Here is a 20667-nt window from a genome sequence, read left to right as displayed (position 1 = left end):
AAAGTTGGTGGGGGCTGTAGCCCCACTTTATCTGTGAGACCTGTGCTGTGTATAATTCCACAGCCCCCAAATGCTGTGGGAATCTCCCTGTGCCTGCAAAACCTTACTCTCTCTCCTCGGTCTCCTTTGGATCCTTTTGGTCCAGGCTGTCCTGGAGATCCTGGCAAGCCCTAGAAGAGATGCAGAATGAGAAGGAATTAATTTCTACTGTGCAACCTTTGTGTAGGTGTAGTGAATACATTTCCCAGTGATCCTCGACTCCTGAAAACCTCATGCACCCATTAAGCAATTGGGCTGGATTCTCTTTTTCCCCTCAAGCAAATACAACAGGAGCTCTGTTTGCAGATATCCCAAGCCCTGTACTTTCTGCAGATCCCTCTATTTGGGTCTTTTAATGCACTGCAGGCCCCTGATGTAACATTTTTTCAGGGTCAGTATGACAGGACAGTTCTTGTTCTCAGTTACCAAGAAGAAATTAATACACAGGTAGTATGTTTAGCCTAAAAATCCCCACTGCTTCCCCCTACTTAATTGCCTCAGTGGGTGGCAGGAGCAAGCACACATACCTGAAAATTAATTGGATTGTGTAGTGGAAATTATTTTGAAGCTATTCACTCACCCTAATAAACAATTTTGAAATTAAGCCCAATCTCTGCTAATAATTTTACTCCCTGGGTTGAACAAATCTATAAAGCAGTCACCAATGGCTAAGAAGGGCACAGTCTCCAGATTTCTACTAATTGAACTGCTATGCAGAAATCGATCCAAATTCTTAACTTATCCACCCAGAGAAGCCACAGTTATTAACCAGACCAAGAGAGAACAATATTGTTTGTTTATATTCAGCCTGTCAGCTCTCCTTCTCCCCACAGCCACGTACAAGATGCTTTTTTTCCACCTCAAGTGACTTGCACGTTGTCTTGGAGGCTGCAGAAGTGAGTCTGCAGCTCCCCTCCAGGCCACTGGGGATTTAAGCCAGCCTGGTTAGGACTGGTTAGCCCTGGTTTAGGGCTAAGCCAGGTTGGTTTAGCCCCCCCCAAATTCCCACATCAGCACCCAGAGAAATGTGTTTTCTAGGCCCAGAGAAAGGAGCATTGCTGTGAGGAGCTCAGTGTCTGTGAAGTGGCCCAGGGAGGTGGCACATGTGATTTAAGGGTGCAGATGAGGAGCCCTCTCCCATTTCAGCTGGGAGCCAGCAGTGCTGCTCACCAGCAGCACATTGCTCCCTGCCTGCAGCCAGCCCCACCAGTTCAGCTGAGCTCCCCACCAAGGATTCAGAGACTTAGGCCTGGCTTCGGAGGTTCCCTGGGGCTGCCAAACCCTGAGGCAGGGCACAGACCAGGCTTGGCTCTATATCAAACATGCAGCATGGATGAAGCCCAAGTGTCCATAAGCATGCTTTGCTCCTGACAGCTCTCAGCAGTGTGTGCTGAGAGAGGGATGCTCAAGAACACTGAATTCCACAGTGCAAAAATAAAAGACTTACAGTGTGTGCTGCGTGTCAAAAAGCCAGACTCTGCTGCAGAACCCACTTATGAATTGTGAATTACCTTATATTTAATGATGTTAAACTGCATCTGTCATTTGGCTGCCAAATCTCTCACTGTGTTTGTATCTATCTGGAGTTTCTCATTGTTCTCCAGAGTATTTCCTAATTGAAAGGATTCTGCTACACTGGCAAACTTTCCCTAACCTGTTGTTCATTGCTTCTTCAAAGTGGTTAATAAACACATAGGGAAAATCTGCTCTCTCTATTTTCAGTTCCAAATCTCCTCTTATCAGATCTGAGTTACATCCCTCTATAAAGTTACTTAACCTTTATCTGTACTCTCCAGTCATGTGGGATTCCTTTGAAAAATTTGATGCTGCTGCTTTACCTCCACATTAAGCAATGTTCTTCCCAAAACTGAGTCCCTTTGTATCAGCCAACCGCAGTTTGGAGTAGTTTGGCAGTTCCCTATTCATGACTTCACTTCTTTCCATTTAATCAGATTTTTCCATCCATGTGAGTACTGTGCCCTTCTTCTACCATAAATTCTTTGCAGTGAGTTTTTCCCACTCCATTATTATCTCCCCCTTCCACAATGTTTGTATCAATAAATAATCAAACTGATGGGAATTCGTGATATTTTTCTTGAATAGAAAGTGCTGTGTCTGGAAAAGTAGGCTTAACATGTTCAGTCTGGTGAATTAGTGAATTCCCATTGATGCATTTTGTTCTTTTTATGTGTTCTACAGGAAATGCAGAGTTTTTCTATCACTGTGTTAGTAAAGCCCATGTCAGATCCTTTGCATTAACTCAGGCCACAGTGAAATGTTTTGACACAGCAGCAGCACGATGTGTTGTTATGATTAAGGGAAACTCTGGAAGGCACAACCATTTCAACCTCCTAATCCAGAATGAGAAAAAGGAATTCAATCACAGAAAAACAAATTAAATCACAGAATTTCACAGGGAACAAAACAGCAGATCTAAGATTACTCTCCCTCCTTGTGCATGGGATGATGTTTCACCCTGACCCCCCCTCTGCCCTTCACTCCAAAGCACCAAAGCACCTTACTTGTGATCCAGGGGCTCCAATGGGTCCTGGGGGCCCTTTGGGTCCTGAAGCACCCGGTGGCCCTGGTGGGAATCATAATTGGAGACAATGTTAAGGAGACTTAGAAGGAAGAACCCTATATTCCAAAGGCATGCACTTCCTTTCATGTTCTGCTGAGTCTCCCAGTAAGTGAGAACCCTTCATCAAACACTGGATTACTGGACACCCACATCCTGACAGAACACATCCCCATACCCTAAGGGGGATGTTAGAGCTCTGGGAGGAAAAAATGGTGAAAATAGGCAGGAAGGATGTCAGTAACATCCACATTTCCATTCCTTAAAATGCAGCTTTTGAGGAAACTTAAACTAGATCCATGGAACAGCTCCATGAGAGCAAGACACTGCAGGTGCTGGTCCTGAAACAGGCTCAGGTGGCAAGGGAAGCCCCAGGGCTGCTGCACTTGGTCTCTCTGGGGTGTCAGAAAGCTGATGATGAACATGAAGGAGATGGGAGTCTGGCCAGAGATAGGAGAGGCTGAGTGGGGCAAGGCAAACCTCTCTCTTGGTCTTCACTCACTGCAGTGCCAATAAATTAATTTGAAATCAGTACCACAGGAGAGCTGCTTCCTGGGTGAATTAAGCACCATCTAAACAGGTCAACTTGTCTCACACAGTCACTTACAGATTCATTCCTTTTGAAAAAATAATTATATCTCAACAGTAGCTGTTAAATTATACCTGCAGATGGGAGACAGGATATTTGCTTATCCTGAACTTAGCAATATTCCTCTCTGCTTTAGTTGTCACAACCCTTGAGATGAAACAATGTGGACATTATACACAAAGTACAGCTGAATCAGCCTCAATCATTAATGCACCATACAAATGCTTAAGTCAAAGAATAAAGGAATTGAAGGATAAATGAAAGGCCCTCATAATGAAAGGAGAAGCCTTTTCTGCTACTAATGGGAGTTGACTCCTAAATATGCATCATACAGGGAAGTGCTGACGTTTGCAGGAATATTATCATTTAAGCCACCCATCAGCACAGAGAGAAAGACGGCTTGTCACTGAATTTCAGTGACAGATTCTGGTGAATCTCAGAATTCATCTCAGATTCTGATTTCAGTTATACTGGTGAAAATCTGGAATTGCTCAAACTGGCTCTTCAGAGACATCACAGAGCATATCTGGCCAGACTCTGCTTGGTGGAGCTGTGCAGGGTCAGGACAGGTTTGCAGCAGGGGAGAAGAACTCTGCTCTCAGGAAGGAATCACTGGGCTGCCCACTCTTAAAGACAGCTTTTAATTAGCCCCTTTCTCAAGATGTAAAGGTAAAACAATCAGCCACCACAGATAAAAACCCAGTTACTTCTTGGCACCCTTCCAGTGAGGACCCTTCCCCTCCACTGCAGGCACCCAGGGACCATCCACAGTCCACGGGCTGTGCCCATCCTCCCGCCCTGCCAGCCCTGCCAGCCCTGCAGCCCAGCCCTGGCTGTCACCTGGTGGCCCCACGGGCCCCGGGGCTCCCCTCGGTCCGGGCAGTCCTGCCATGATGGTGTCGATGACGGTGGAGGCCAGCTGGGCTTCTCCATCTGTGGACAGAGCACAGTTAGTGTCCAGCCTAGCCGGGATCTCAGTTAGTGTCCAGCCCAGCCGGGATCTCAGTAAGTGTCCAGCCCAGCCGGGATCTCAGTTAGTGTCCAGCCCAGCCGGGATCTCAGTTAGTGTCCAGCCCAGCCAGGATCTCAGTTAGTGTCCAGCCCAGCCAGGATCTCAGTTAGTGTCCAGCCCAGCCAGGATCACAGTTAGTGTCCAGCCCAGCCAGGATCTCAGTTAGTGTCCAGCCCAGCCAGGATCACAGTTAGTGTCCAGCCCAGCCAGGATCTCAGTTAGTGTCCAGCCTAGCCAGGATCTCAGTTAGTGTCCAGCCCAGCCAGGATCACAGTTAGTGTCCAGCCCAGCCGGGATCACAGTTAGTGTCCAGCCTAGCCAGGATCTCAGTTAGTGTCCAGCCCAGCCGGGATCTCAGTTAGTGTCCAGCCTAGCCAGGATCTCAGTTAGTGTCCAGCCTAGCCAGGATCACAGTTAGACTCCAGCCCAGCCAGGATCTCAGTTAGTGTCCAGCCTAGCCGGGATCTCAGAAGTGTCCAGCCTAGCCGGGATCACAGTTAGACTCGAGCCCAGCCAGGATCACAGTTAGACTCCAGCCTAGCCGGATCTCTCCAAAATCCTCTGGCGCCCGTTGCTGGCCAAGGGCCGGCGGTGCTGCAGGATGCCAAATCTGGGCTCCTGGAGCATCTGCCCTTTGCTCTCAAAGAGCTGTTGTGGAAGATGTTTTACAGCGACTTCTGTGAGCCAGAAAGAAGGTTGATAAGAGGATCCATGTTTGATAAGAGGATCCAGGTTTACCCCTGAAAGAATTTTCTACCGAGGTCATTGACACAGAAACCAAGAAAGAAAGGATAAATAAGAGAAACCTGCAGCTGCCTATTCCAATGAGCACTTTGCTTGTCTCTCGTGACCAATGAGTGAAGTGCAAATTTATGAGTTTTGCAAGAACATATAAAATGCATGCATGCTATAATAAACACAGGTTTCAAGCCTTCTGAAAATGGAGTGTGGCTTTGTGTTGTCTCTGTCTCAACTACAACAGGCTGTGACCCCTCATCCTGCAGAGCTGCTCCTCTCACCCCTGAGAACCCCAGACAAGCTGTGCTTTCTCTCAAAACCTTGATGTTCTATCCACCTGTACAATCCTGCCTTGGAATGACTGACCCCAAATTCGCCATCCTCACCACACACCTGGCTGGTGGCTGCCTGGCAAGTGAAGCAGGGCTGTGGGGCTCCCTCCTGCCTGGCAGCAGGACCTGCTGAGCCTCCCTGGCAGCACAGCCCCCAGGCCAGCCAGTTCACCTGGGCAGGTGCTGCTGGGAGGGGCCCCGAGGTCCAAGGATGCAGGAAAGCCCAGGGATGGGTGTGCTCTGCCTCCTCCCTGTGCTCAGGAAACTTCCCTGCCATTGAGGATTATTTTAGGTGTTCAGTTGGGCAGGTTCACTGAGCTCTGGGAAATGGAGAGAAATGGGAGTGGAGCAGGGAAGGGAAAGCCAGCAGCAGGAACTGGAGGAGTTTTGTGCTTTTGCACATCTTTCTCAGTTCTCTCCAGTCAGGACTAAAACCCAGCAGCCTGTAGCTGTCCATATCTTCCCTCAGCCTGGAGCCAATAGGTTTCTATTCAGTTGGCAGATGAATAGAAACCCCACAACTATAAACAAAAAAGCAACCTTCAGTATTTAATGTGATGCCAAAACCATATTCAACAACCCTGTTCCCTGTGGACCTGTACTGTGGCACACCTGTAATCTGGGGGGGTACCTGTATGGCAGCACCTTTCATCTGAGCACCCCACAACACTTTGGGACAGTTGTGGAAACCTGGGGCAAAAATTCAATGAACAAGCAAGACAACAAGGCCACAAAATAAGCAAGGAAACCCCACATCCTGGTGCGACCAAGGCTTTCTGTCCTGACCCTTTGCTGAAGGACCAACTATAAATCTTCTGTTTAACTTGGATGAAGATGTTGGCTCCTGGTCACTAGGATGGCAAACCTTCTGAAAATCCCACATTTTCCACAGCTGGAGGCTGCCATAAAGGAATAATGTCCACCTCCTCCTGCCCATGACCTCAAGCTTACTCAAGTTTCCTTCCACCCACCCCTGTAAGTCATCACAGTAAAATTCAGGGGAACCCTGGGCAGGAAAAGGCTGGGAATGTCTCACTGCAAATGCCAAGTGACACCAGGAAGGTCAGAAGGGTGTTTGCTTACTCTGCAGAGTCCAGCCCAAAGGTCAGAAGGTGAACTCTCCAGAAATTTTAGCAGCCATGCTGCAAAGCCTTCCCAGCTTCTGGAGTGTTGGCAATGATAGAATTTCCAAGGCAGGTGTTTGAAAGCAGTTCCCAGGGGAAACTGCAATGGCTTTGACTGCCAAGGATGACAGGATACCTCTGCAATGCCTTCCTGGCAGCAGGACAGCACAAGATCCAACCCAGATCCCTCTAAGAACCACATTTTGTGCCTAAACATGAATGCAAACAGGTATTTATTTGACTGCTGCTTCTAAACCCATTCATCTCCCCACTCCTCACAGCCCTGAAACAAAACAACTGAAACTCTCCTCATGTTCAGGAGGAAAGGTACCCCAGTGAAGTGTGTAATCCAATTAATTTGAGTTTTATTTGACCATGTCAAAATCCATCACAGCTTGGGAGTAAGATGAAATTGGGAAATGAGCATCAAAGAGCAGTGAAGGCATTAACAGTTGCAGAGCCTTTTGTTTTTGAAGTGATCAACAAAATCAACTGCACATCCACTGAGAGGGGCAGAGGATGGACTGCAAACAACCAGCGTTTAATTTCTGCTGGAGGTAAGCCAGGGACAAAGATTTGGGTTACAAAACATTCCAGCTAAATGGCACATTATTACAATGACAGTTACTCCCACAAATCCACCCATCCTGACATTTGACTCAACATTATTTAATGAAAGGTGATTCCATGATTGTGACACAGAAGAGAGCTCTGATCAACAACCCCTGGGCTCAGCAGCTCCTGCCTGGCCTGGGCAGCACAGGACTGTGCCAGTTCCTTCCTGGCCAGGCAGGACTCACTCAGAGCCAGGTTTCCTTCCAGGATCAGCTCTGAATGAAACACACTGGGAATGAAATGGGACTGAAGTGTGTTAAAACACAACCCTCGTATGTTTTCAAGGGATTGCCTCCATATTCTCGTAAAGCAGCAGGAAGAACTTGTATCTCCTTATAAACTCCCTTATAAATGGGGACATTCTGGGGCTCTCTGCAGCTGGAGACTGTTAGAGCAGTCACAAAATAGCATCAAATGGTAGCAGCAATCTTCCCTTCTCAGCCACCTCCTGCACTGACCCAGGCTCAAGAGCTGCATTCTGTTTCAGTGCTCCTGGATACCCCGAAGCAGCAGACAATGCTTCATTTGAGAAGATACTGAATTTGCTCCAGGAGCTTTCCAACCCCTATCCAAGCCAAGAGGGAGAGTGAAACCAGTGTGGCCTGGTCAGGTAGGAGCACCTGTGTTCTCTGGAAGGGACCAGAGACACCCTGAAACAGCCCAGAAATGCCCTGGAGGACCCAGTGAAAGCTGCCCAGCCAGAGCAGCAAAGGCAGCTCAGGGCACACTTGGAAAGGACTCGGTTTTCTCAATTCCTTTCCTTCTCTCCTTCCCCTTCCCTTCCTCTGCTCTGCTCTCCTTCTTCAGGAAGGGTCTTGCTGGCAGCTGGGATGCTGATGCACAGACCCCTCTCCCTCATCACTACTGACATGCTGGGCACACCATCAGCTGCTCTGCCTCAGTTTCCCCTTGCTCTCCCCTCAGGCTGCCCCGAGGAGTGGTAAAGTCACCATCCCTGGAAGTGTTAAAAAATGTGTGGCTGTGGCCCTTGAGGACATGGTTTAGTGGTGCTGGGTTGATGGCTGGACTTGATCTTGAGGTCTTTTCTAACAGTGATGATCCTATGAAAACAGGTTAATTTTATTTCATGAGTCCTTGGCAGATCTTTGAGCTGGAAGGAAACAGCCCTCAAGAGTGAGAGTTGCATTCTCTATTCCCTAGAAATCACCAATGTTAGCACAAGGAATAGGTCTGAGCTGGCTCTAGACCATGTACCTGATCACTCATTTTTAAGTGGCAGGGGAAATGAGAGATCCCAGTAGCAGCAGCCCCAGCAGTGGGGAACAGCAGCTTCTGGCCAAGGGCTAAGGTTTCTGACTAAGGGATAAATTCCCCATTATAGCCTTGATTTGTTGAGACAGCATGGAAATGAAGTAATCCTGTCTTAATTTTTTTCTGCTACCTGATCTGGAGGGAAAAAATGGGACCATTTCTTTTACCACAGCACAGGGAAACTGAAAAATATTTGTCTCCCCATTTCTGGCTTCTGCCTGCAGATAAATATTGCCAACAGGAACTTGTTGCAATTAATAAAGGCACAGGCATTAACCATGTTCAGGCAGATCCAAACTCTGTATAATAACAATAACCTGATACAGCCCTCACATCTCATTCCCATTAGCAGGAATATGCTTCCCTCTGCTGTCAGCAGCTGGAATTTTGTATTTATAGTTTTCAGATGTGCTCCTTTCAAAACAACTAAATACATTTTTAAAAAGCTAAACAGAATTTACAAGGCTAAGTTTTACTGGTGGCAGAAGATCAGCTTTCCACCAGCCTGTAGGAGGCAAAATCAGCCAACAGAGAGGAAAAAATGGTAAGAAAATAAACTTGATACTGCCAGAACATTGTCATGGTGACATAGATACTTGCAGCTGGATTTGTATTAAGAAAAAGTGTCATAAAGTTTTGGGCTACTCCTTCTGCAAACCAAGAAATGCACAGGCATGGAGGGAGGAATGCCAAGGGATGCCCAGGGATGTAAATGGAGCAGTCACCATCTCCTCACTGTTCTCAAGTCCTTGTGGCTGCCCAGTGCTGGCAGAGGTAACAGAAATAATTATCCACCATTTATCCTCTTCCTATTTGGGCACAACACTGAGTTCACCCTCCTCACACATCAGCTGGGGAGGCCGTGCAATCAAAACCTTTATTCACTTTTTAATTTTTCCACCGATCAGAAGGAAGAGTTAAATTCAAAGGGTGGTTGGAGAAGGGGGAAGCAGCAGCACCTAAACCATCCTTAGGGATCACTTGGAATAAAAGGCAGAATGTGTGACCCTGAGAGGAGTGAGACAACTGTAATGCAAAACTTGTTCTCAGGCTGATGAATGCAGCATGTTGATGTGTATTTTGTGAAAATCTTAGTTTTGAACCTCAGTTATTCATCCTGCCCGTACACCCCAAGTAGCTGAATACAAAATCAAGCTGTTAAAATTCTCCCTAAATTAAAAATACATCTGTTCACTTTTGGGAAAAGGAGTCTGGAGAGCAGAGTGGTGGGAAGGGAAGGGAAGGGAAGGGAAGGGAAGGGAAGGGAAGGGAAGGGAAGGGAAGGGAAGGGAAGGGAAGGGAAGGGAAGGGAAGGGAAGGGAAGGGAAGGGAAGGGAAGGGAAGGGAAGGGAAGGGAAGGGAAGGGAAGGGAAGGGAAGGGAAGGGAAGGGAAGGGAAGGGAAGGGAAGGGAAGGGAAGGGAAGGGAAGGGAAGGGAAGGGAAGGGAAGGGAAGGGAAGGGAAGGGAAGGGAAGGGAAGGGAAGGGAAGGGAAGGGAAGGGAAGGGAAGGGAGAGCTTGAGATAACTGTCAGACATGGGGACACTTAGTAATCCTTGGCTGTAACTAAGACAACTGAGCTTTGAAGCTGGACAGGAGCAGCAGAGCTGGGGAGGAGGCACAGCTGAGGTCTGGGGGAGTGGAGGTGGGAGACCCAACGGAGCTGGGGCTCCAGGAGTTTACAGACCAAGGGCAGGCACAGCTGAGCTCTGCTCCCTCATTACCTGCCAGCTCCACAGGGCTGGACCAGGAGAATCAAGCCCAAATCTGAGAACATTCCCATCCAAGTGCAGGATGTGCCTTTCCTAGAAAGCCTTTCTTTTCTTGCTCTGCACAGCACAAATCAAATTAATCTATTTTAAAAATCAGCATAAGCATAAAAAAACCCTGGCCCTCCTGTTACAGGGAAGGGATAAATCATGGTGTCAATCTGGACTTTCCAGTCCATAATTCTGTGTTTTGTGTGGATGTGGGATAGTGTGGATGCACCAGAAACACAGGTGGAAGAAGCATCTGCAGGGGCAGGGAAGGAGACACATTTAACAGATGTCCTTGTTATAATTCAAAATCTCTGCAAATCTCTGGTCCTTGCTGATTCCTGAGCAACCCTGACACTCCAACACCACAACCGTGGCACCAAGAGGGCTCCAACCCCACAGCTTTGGTGCACCAGCACCTAATCTGCCACTCTGGATTCCTCTGGCCCTTTCTCTCAGGTGATGCTACCTGAGCTCTGTCATTTCACCAGAGACTCTCTTCCCACTCCTGACGGAAGCTTACAGGACACCAAATTGCCTCCCCAAAGCTGTGATGAACCTAAAAAAACAGGCACAGAGAACAAAATCCTCCAAACCCTGCTCTCAATGACAGTTTAGGAGAGCAGGGACTTTGTTCTTCATTTTGGAGAGGTGAGCCCCCTGTAGCTCCCAAGATGTTCCATCTTGAACAGGAGCTTCCAAGAGACCCACACAATGCTGGGAGTGTCCAGCTGCTCCCAGGGCCTGGCAGAGCCTGGCAAGGAGGGGGAGCAGAGCTGAGCTGCCCCGTGCCTGCCCACTCTGCTGATGCCACAGGAGAACATGGCAACTGAGGAGGGAACTTACTGTCTTTTTCAGCTGCGGGCTGCAGTGAGTAGAGAACCCCTTGCTGGAAGGTGAGAGGGAGGCTTGGGGTGGCTGGTGGCCCTGGAGGACCTGGGGGACCTGGGATCCCGGTTTCTCCTGGAAGTCCTCTTGGTCCTTGAGGTCCCAACATCCCTGTGCAGAGGCAGGAGAGGATGTGTTAATGCCTTTGGGGATGTGCTAATGATGCTATCATGTGAAAAGGCACCAAGAAGACAAAGGATTTCTGTCCTGAACTGCAGCTGTGGGAATCAGAGGGGTGGGGAATATAGAAACAGCTTCCCAATTTTCCCTTTTTTTTTGGGTTTTTTTTGTTTTGTTTTGCTTTTGTTTAGCATCTTCCTCTGCAAAGAAAAGAGCTTGACTTGGCTCAGAGGTGCTGTTTCGAGCAGCCCAATTGCTGGAAGAGTGAAATCTCCCCTCTCCCTGAGGCTGAGTGAGAAACTACAGGCAGCGAAGTGTGAAATCAAATCCTCTTTCCCTCCAGGTACACCTGTGTCACCTCCCTGCCAGGAAGCAGAGTCAGTCCAGGAGCAGACAGATCACATGTCCTGTGGGGCTGGAAGGCTCTCGTTGCAAACTGAGAAACCAAAAAAAAAGCAGACACATCCTTGGCCAGACCTTGGCCACTGACAGCTTGCCAGAAAGTGCCAAAAAGTGTTCAGGGCTGCTCTCAGATTTAAGGCACTCTCAGAGTTTTAAATCTTACCCGAGCTCAGGCTCACAAGGCACAGCCTTTCAGATGCAGAGAACACAGAGCCTGAGGTCTGGCACCTATTGTGCAGTATCACCTTCATCAAAACACTCAGGAACGTTTGGGGAATGAAGAAAGACTCCTAGCTCAGGAATGGAGTGATCTCTGAAAGAATGGCCTCATAACCTTTTCCCTTAACATACAAAAGCATCATTAGTTTGACATCCTGGCATCTGACAGCTTGACACAAGTGGTGGGGAAAAAAGGGAGTTAAAACAGGCACCCAGGGAGAGGGTTAAACAGGGAATGCTCTGCTCCAAAGGCTGACAGGCTCTTTCTTACAGCTCCGGAGCAGGATGGGGAAACATGATCCTGCTCTGCAGCTTTCTGGGCCAGGCTCTCTCCAGCTCCACAGGAAATCCCAGGGTCAGTCATTGTTCCTGCAGGTGGTTGCCTGCCCTGGGAGCTCCTGGCTGATCCCAGCTCCCAGGGACTCACTGGAATGGATTTGATACCAACTGAAGATGCTCAAATCTTGTGTGTCTGGCCTTGTCTGAGCTGCTTTCACAGACCATTTGTATGATGTGAAACATCTCCTGTCACAGCAGCACTGCCCTTCTCCAGGACTCACCTGGTGGCCCTGCTGGGCCCCTCTCCCCGGGCTGTCCCTTCTCTCCTTTGGGCCCTGGTGGTCCTGGGAGCCCAGTGGGTCCAACGGGGCCCGGGGGACCAACCTGTCCTGGAATCCCTGGAAATGTTCAGAAAGGAAATTAGCTGCAAGTTAGGGCACTGCTGAGGTCAGAAAGGCTTCAGCAACCTCGAACCAGAGGAGAGGGACTCAGTGATGCAAAGGGGAGAAATGAAGCAGGGCACAGACAGGGTGGCACTGCTGGCAGGAGCTGTCTGGCAGGTAAGCCAGACAAGCCAGACTGGACTTTGCTTCTCCTCTTCTTCCTTCAATCCTGTAAGGAAAAAGCACATCCCCATGCACAAGACCATCCCCAAAAAGTCAGCAGGATGTGCATCTCCAGCTGGGATGTGCTGGGCAGAGTTACACTGAGCCCACAATGTCCCCTTCCCAAGGCCTGAATGGCTTTGGCAGGTTCTGGATGTCCTTTGCTGGGTTCATCCAGACATACATAAACTCCTGGGCCATCCCAATGTACCAAAATACACAAAATAGATTTGCCAAAGAACATCAAACCCTGTCTCCCACTTGCTCTATTCACACCACCCAGAGGTTCTGTATCAATGATGTTTCCCTGGTTTCTCCTGTGTTCATTCATCTCTCAGGGCTCTGTGCTGTGCATGTGTTTTTTCATCCCAAAGTGACATTAATGCCCCCCAACTTGTGCAGGAACTGGCTGTCAGTAATGAATATCACTGAGCAGGGTGCTGAGCAGGGTTCCAGAGCAACACCAGGAGCAGTGATTGCAGCCCAGTGGGATGTTTCTTGGCAAGCCCACTCAGACCCCCAGTAAGCCCAGGAGAGGTGCAGAGGCAGCATTAGAGATCTGAAAGTCACCACTTCTGGTGACACTAAATAAAACCTTAATGTTGTTTTCCTCAGACTATCAAAATAACAACAACACTTGGAAATTTGTTGGTGTTGTTCAGAAGAACACCGCTGATTTTGGGCTCCCATGGAGAGACATTTAAACGCTGTGCAAACAGCACTGCAGCTTTAATGCCCTGGAGGGGTGGGCGAGTGGGTCTGTCTGCTCAGAGTAAGTGGTTAATGGTTACAATAAAGGCATTAACTGCCAGAGCCAAGAGAGTCAGAGGTTCCTGGTTTCTGGGCTACCAAAGGGCTCAGAGGATTTGAAAGCAGTGGCAGATGCAAGCTCCAAAGCCAGAGGGAGATAGGGATGAGTCCAAAGTTCAGTGCACTCAGATTTCAGATTTTAGTCCATGTGTTACATGTGACCACAACACAGCACAGCAATTTAAGGGTTGATCAACTCTTAAGGAGTGTCCTTCTCCTTCCCAGGTATCAGGAGAGGTACTGGATCCCCCCAAACCATTGCCAGCAGAATATGCTGCATATGGGAGTGGAGAGCATGGATGGGAATGGAGGGAGAGAAGGAGAAATGGAAGGAAGCTGGATAGCACCTTCCCAGCTGCTACCAGGGAACAGGGCTGCACAATCACATCAAGGCTCACAGGATGTGCAGTTCCCACGTTTGGGTACAATTCCCACTCTAGATGTGGGAGAGCTCACCTGGAGTACAAAACCTTGTCACCCCAGACATTCATCCAAACTCCTCATTTCTCAGAACAAAGCAATAATCCCCAATATTAGACCCCCCCACCCTGGAAAGGTTCCCCTTCCTCTCTTCTTTTTTCCATTTTGCAGAGATGTCCAAACTGATTTTTCTTACAAAAATGAAATCTCTCCTCCTTTAATCCACAATGAAAGTGGGCAGACTGAGGAAATGACATTTCTCAATGGCTTTGAGTGGGAGTGTGAGCCTGTACTTTTGTTGCATTCAGTCATCAATAAAGACCTGATTTAATCTGAGTATTGAATAAGGAATTAAGGCCAGATTTTAATTTGGATCAATTTGCTTATCCACAAAATGCAGCCTTTTCTATGGATAGAAGGATGGATCTCCCCTGGCAGGGGATGCTGTCCTGGGAAGCCCAGGCAGGTGATCAGGAGCCCTTTTATGGAAACAGCTTCTACCCCTAAAAAAACCCCAGCAGACCTGAAATTTCACTGCAGCAAACTGCAGCACAGAGGGAAGAACAGCAGAAACTGTTTTGCAAGCACGACACGCTGTGCTGCTGTGGGTCAGAACATTCCCTCACTTGTGTCAATCACCCTCAATCCTGCAGTCCAACCTTGTAACTCAATCCCATGAAGTCCTGCAGACCAGGAGCAATCATTTCCTGCAGCATCCTCAGTGCCACTGCTGCAGCAGAGCTTTAGAGAAGCTGGCACTTCCTTCCCTGGAGGGGGAGGCACTGAAGGAAAGGCTGGAGAAGCAGCACTGGGTAATGAGTGAGGCAAGTGCTCATACTGGTGACAAATGGTGTTACCAGCCTAAAAGAGACAAGGGCAACAGGGGAAAGAAAGAGGGAAAGATTCAGGGAAAAGGGGGGAGGCCAAATCTTCAGCTGGCATAAATCAGCTCTGCTGCAGTGGCATTGCTTCCAGAGAGCTGAAGCCCCTGGTGAGTGTTTATCCTCCAAACAATATGAGGCAAAAGGCCACGGGAAGAATATTTTTTAAAAGGCAGAGGGTGAGTAATCTTCTGCTGGAAACCAAATCAGATGTGCAGAGACCTGGATTTTCTTCCTGGCTCTGTCATCAACCTGCAACACACCATCTGCTGCCCTCCTTCCCCAGGGTTTTCCCTGCACAGGAGCTGCTCTGTTTATATGGAGCACAGGAAAGTGATGCCCTGAGCATCCCCAGAGGCTCCTGGTGCCCCTGGCAGGTAACAGCAGCTAGAGAAGAGTTTTCTGCCATCACTCAGGACATGCCCTGCTGGCTCTGGCCACATGTGTTTCCATGATCTGCCTCTCCATCAGACACTGCTGTCCATCCCTTGTGTGCTGGGGAATGAATGTCTCAAAGGTGGTAAAACTGGTGTTTGGCCTCTCCAACCAAAGCAGCCTGTGATCAGATAAAACCCAAAGAACAAACTCAGCCTCTCCATCGGTGAGGCTCCAAAGAGTTTCTGGCCACAGGGCCCTTCTGCTTTTTGGGACATAAGTACAGGACTGGGCACAACAAGAGTTTGTGCTTTGAAAGAGAAACAGCAGAAACTATGAACTTACCCTGTGGAATCAGCTGTTCCTCTGCACCTCTGTGTCCTTTAGGCTCTGCTCAAGAAGGACATAGTGAAAAAAAAATTAAAAAGAATAGGAGAAAAATAGAGAGATGAAAAATTAGGTCTCTTGCTGCCAACTGGCTCAGCCAGAGTATATATATTTTCTTAATACTTAGAAAATGTATTCTGTTGATTAACAAGCTGATCAGAAAGGCCAGTGCTGCAGCTGTCTCAACAGCACTGATTGCTTTTAAATGATTGTCTGTTCTCAGCCCTGTCACTCACAGAAGGAATAACCACCCTCATGAACAGTAGCAAGTTTTCCTGGACCTCTGCCTGGAGAGACATCAGCCAACCCAGAGCTACAGGGTCATCCAGAAACCCTTCCAGAACTCACAGCATCCTGTCCATGTCACCCACCTTTGTGTCAGGCCCCAGCATCCTGCCCTTGGTGGATCCAGCTGCATGGCAAGCAAGGATGGGCTGGGATTTGTTTTGGCTGAACACCCAGCAGCAGGGCAAAGTAGGGAATGTTCTCAAAAGGCTCAGGGGAAGGGGTGGGAGGGACAGAGGGTTAGCTTTCCACAGCCCCAGATCACCTAGGATGCTCAGGCTTGACTTCCACCTTCTCCAACATCCCACATGATGAAAGATCTCCTGAGATCTCTGGAAAAGAACCTGGGGGCAGCTTGGAGCAACAAGTCAGGGCATGGTGGTGAAATCATGCAAAATGGGCAGCTCCCCTCCATCTTAAATTGTGTGTGTGGAGTTCCCTTCACTCCACCAAAATCCATGCTGAGTTTTTTTGGCTGGCTTTGAATCGTGGACACAGACTGGTTTGGGGAGGGAAGGAGGCCAAATATAGACCCAGATCCATGAAATATCCCCACAGCTCTTCAGCAAAGCAAGTGTTTGAAGCCCACAGAGGCTGGGCAGGGGCTCCAGCAGTGTCAATGAGCAACCGAAGTGATTATTTCTCATTGCTGAAAGACACTGGCCTGGCTCCAAATGCTCCAGTGCATTCCTGATTCCTTTATTACACCACAGTTATTATTCCACACCAGGTTAAATAAATCAAGGCCAGAAAAACAAAGGGTAACAGTGAGCAAGGACTACACCTGGTAGCACACACACAGCCTGGAATCTGGCTGACACGACAGGCTCACCCACAGCTCAGACATCACCACCTCCATCAGGAGGTGACCACCAGTGACCACCTGGCCTTGCTGCAGGGCTGGAAGGTGCTGCCCCTGGACCATGGGCTGATCCAAGTGCTGCAGGGAAGCTGCTCTGCTTGGCAGCACTGCCAGAAGCCGGGGGGAGAGGCAGCCACTGCTCTGTGGCCAGCAGGACATGACCACGTGTGAGGAGCCTCCACGAGCACAGGACTTGGTGTGGAAGACCCAGAGTCAGCAGCATTTTGCTGGACTGCCTTTGGTGCAGCAAAGTGCAGAGACACTGCCACAGCAAAAATAAATGACATGGAAAAGGCAGAATGAGCATATAATGGACACTGGGGAAACTGCTCTAATTCAGTTCCTGGCAGCTGTGGCTGTGGTTCTGAGAATACTTTGCAGAATATATTGTTAGTGAGGCTCCCTCCATGTTGTGGCATCATGACAAATCATAAGCAGGGACAACATCTGGACTGTTTTGGTCGCTCCAAGTCTGCTGCAGTCAGGAAGGGCTGCCATAATAAACTGCTCAGGCCAAAAAAATGAAAAAAAAAAAAAAGAAAAAGAAGAAGAAAAAAGCAAAGTAGGCCCTAAAGAATAAAGGACTGCTCTGGGAGCAAGCAAAGCAACAGACAGACAGGGCTTTGGAAGCAGAGAGCAGGGATCTTGAAAAAAGATGCCAAGGTCAAGAAAATTCAATGTGTGGGGATCTGTCTGGCCAAGTGGGCTCAGAGGGAGACTTTCTTATAAGTGTATTTTTTTTTCATGCCACAAGAGGGATCATAAAACAGCCCATTGTGTTTATGGCAAATTTAGAAAATATAAAGCAGACTGCAACTGATGCTGCTATTCATGGGAAAGTTTTTTGTCCTAATAAAACCAAGAATGACCTATGCAGCCCATTCCTCTACCCCCCAGCACTGCTCCCAGATTGGGAAATGTTGCTTTTGGTGCTCAGTAGGTAAGCAGGAACTGTCCCACTGTGATCCTGATGGCTCTCTGGAGTTTCCTCAGGAATGTTTCCATGTGTCCAAGCCTCAAAATCCACAACCTTTGGACTTGTAAAACAAGCCCACTGAAACACACAGTGGCCCTGCTGGGGTTAACAGAACTCGAACAGACCCAAATTCAGCTCCCAGCAGATGTTTGTGCCAACAGAATTTGCGGCTGCCACAGGCCACCACGGCTGGCAAAATGCAGCTTCAATGGATTTCTGCCAAGGACATCCCTGCTCTGCTGTGGCTGAACTCAGGGAAGGGCAGAGACCTCCCAACCCCTCTCCTCTGCAGCTCCCAAGGATAGAGCAGACCCAGACTCCTTTTCAGCCCCCCCAAAGGCGTGGTGTCTGTAGGATGGGTGATTTGGTGGAGAGCAGGCCAGGCTTACCAGCAGATCCCACGGTTTTCCTGAGGACAGTGCCGGGGTTCAGCAGGGGAAAGGCGTCGGGCAGCAGCTCCTCGTACCACGTGGCCGTGGTGCCCGTGATGGGCAGGTTGTTCTCCAGGGCTGGGCTCCTCTCTGCAGCCTCCAGCAGCAGGATCTGCACAGGGACATGGGCAACACACACGGGTCAGCTGGCTCTCACAGCAAGGGGCTCACAAGCACAGAGCTCTGGGTCATCTTAGGCTGGAAATGGGGGTGTGTATTCTATCCCCATCTGTCAGAGGAGGGGCAGTTCTCTGCTGATCACTGGGCAGTTTTCTTTATCTCTCCCACAACCAATCCTCCCTCCAGGAGATCTCTTCTGTTCATGGCCAGTGAGTGTCCCTGCATGGCTGAGAAAATTCCATCAACCATGGGGAGAGGCTCCACCCAGGGGTGGAGCCACGTTGAAGAGGTTTTACAGCGACTTCTGTGAGCCAGAAAGAAGGTTGATAAGAGGATCCATGTTTGATAAGAGGATCCAGGTTTACCCCTGAAAGAATTTTCTACCAAGGTCATTGACACAGAAACCAAGAAAGAAAGGATAAATAAGAGAAACCTGCAGCTGCCTATTCCAATGAGCACTTTGCTTGTCTCTCGTGACCAATGAGTGAAGTCTAAACTTATGAGTTTTGTAAGAACGTATAAAAAGCATACATGCTATAATAAACATGGGTTTCAAGCCTTCTGAAAATGGAGTGTGGCTTTGTATTGTCTCTGTCTCAATTAAAACAGAGCCAAGCATTCCTACCTGGATACAATCTGACCTTGGAACACCACAGCAGCCTTTGCCCACTGCATTCCCAGAGGAGCAGCTTTCTTCCCCACTGCATTCCCAGAGGAAGCCCAGGCCCATCCACACCAGCCCTGGAGGAAAACTCCCCCCTTGTGCAGGATCCCTGCTCCAGCAGAAGCACAGCTGGCACTGCAGGAGGGCTGAGCCACCATGGGATGGGACTGCTGCCACCACCCTGACACACAGGGGGTCAGGGCCTGTTCTCACTCTGGCAGTGGTTTGTTTTCTTTTGTACTATTGCATTTGTATTTTTAATTTTCCTAGTAAAGAACTGTTATTCCTATTTCCATATCTTTGCCTGAGAGCCCCTTAATTTCAAAATTATAATAATTCAGAGGTGGGGGTTTATATTTTCCATTTCAAGGGAGGCTCCTGCCTTCCTTAGCAAACACCTGTCTTTTCAAACCAAGACATGGGTCCAGCCCCCACATGGGCCCTTCACTTAAGAGTTGGACTGGATGGTCCTTGTGGGTCCCTTCCAACTCAGAATATTCCATGATCTGTGACCTGGATGGTTTCAGAAACAGTCTCAGTTCCTGAGGAGGTCCTAAAACTCCTCATCTTGCCAGACAGGGCTGAGGACAACTCTGCTCAGAGACCATGGGATTTTGGCATAAAAACTTGAATGGTTTTAGGAAATCAGCATCAATTAGCTAGGAAGCTGCTGTGTTGTGTGTCCCACACACACCCTCCTTGAGGAGGACTCCACTGCCTCCAGAGGGACTCGGCCTCACGTGGGATTGTGGCCCTGGTGAGAAACATGAGACCAGGGGCTGAAGCTGCTGTCAGGGCCACAGCATTTCCGTGGTGTTCAAACCAGAGCCAGAAAATCAGAAATTACTGACAGCTGGGATGAGGTGAAGGGCTGTACCTGAAAGCCCAGGGTAGCAAACCAAGGACAAGTACTGGTTGTAAAAGCACAAATATCAACCGAATTAAAGATGATGGAGAAGATGAAGCTTTTAAAGAGTTGAAGTACTTTAACTTTGAAGCAAATTAAAAAAAAAAAGTATTTACTCAAGCAGCTCTGCTTAGAAGCAATAGGATATTATTAAATCTCACAGCTGTTTCTAGGTCCTGCAAACTCACAACCTTCAGACAAACCCACATCCCAACAGGCATCCCTGAGGTGTTTGGGACATTTACAACCTTCTCTCATTGGCAAAGTGACCCCACATTCCCCATGTGATCCAGGCTGTCCATCAGGCTCTGCTCCCTGCCCACTGGTAGCCTCTATGAAACTGGGAGTTGGTCTCTAACATGGGAACATTTTTCTAGGCATGTAACACTGAGGTTTGTTACAGCATCATCTTTTCCTGTTTGAAAACCACCTAAGCAATACTAATTTAGGGATAAGGGAAATAAAAGGGAATATGGCTCAAACTTTCCATTAAATCCCTAGAAGTTTCAGCCTTTACACACTGTGTTGTCTTTACATAATGAAGTCACACTGCAATTATAAATGAGAGTGACTTGGCTCCACTTGTTTGTTTTTAACTTGCAATTATTACAAGGTTTATCACTTCTTTATTGCAAGGCCTGGTGAGAGCCAGCACTGCAGCAGTGCCAGGAATGATGAACTTCCTGCAGAATGTACTGGCCTGATGGGGGTGAATCAGAAACTAATTAAACTGGGAGCTGGGTTAAGTGCAAGGGAACTGAACCTCACTCTTGCAAACAAGCAAAATTCTTACTTTATTGCAAAGATCTTTATGTACAGATCCAGAGTCCTGCTTTCTGAGTACAGCAAAAAGAGTAAGGTCATAATGCTTTTCTTCACCAGGCTTGACTGATGCCAGGCAGGAAGGAATCAGTTCCATCTGCCTCTTGCACTCTGTGCTCCTACCCAATGATTTATTCATCAGACTTTCCAGGAAACGTGT

At 48.4% G+C, this 20667-nt stretch overlaps 1 protein-coding gene across 1 annotated transcript in view; it reads right to left on the bottom strand.

Moving 5' to 3' along the window:
- The window catches only part of COL26A1 (collagen type XXVI alpha 1 chain), a 168535-nt gene that overhangs the window by 11645 nt on the left and 136223 nt on the right, over positions 1 to 20667 (bottom strand). Inside the window, exons 5-11 of the mRNA XM_068210229.1 lie at positions 17953 to 18106; positions 15399 to 15443; positions 12244 to 12360; positions 10901 to 11053; positions 4047 to 4139; positions 2562 to 2623; positions 108 to 170 (exon numbers count right to left, since the gene is read on the bottom strand). Of these exons, the coding sequence (XP_068066330.1) occupies positions 108 to 170; positions 2562 to 2623; positions 4047 to 4139; positions 10901 to 11053; positions 12244 to 12360; positions 15399 to 15443; positions 17953 to 18106 (687 nt within the window). The remainder of the gene's footprint in view (positions 1 to 107; positions 171 to 2561; positions 2624 to 4046; positions 4140 to 10900; positions 11054 to 12243; positions 12361 to 15398; positions 15444 to 17952; positions 18107 to 20667) is intronic.

Source organism: Anomalospiza imberbis, chromosome 20, assembly GCF_031753505.1.
Source record: "Anomalospiza imberbis isolate Cuckoo-Finch-1a 21T00152 chromosome 20, ASM3175350v1, whole genome shotgun sequence".
Classification (NCBI taxonomy): Eukaryota; Metazoa; Chordata; class Aves; order Passeriformes; family Viduidae; genus Anomalospiza; species Anomalospiza imberbis.
This window is presented reverse-complemented; position numbering and strand designations above follow the sequence as displayed.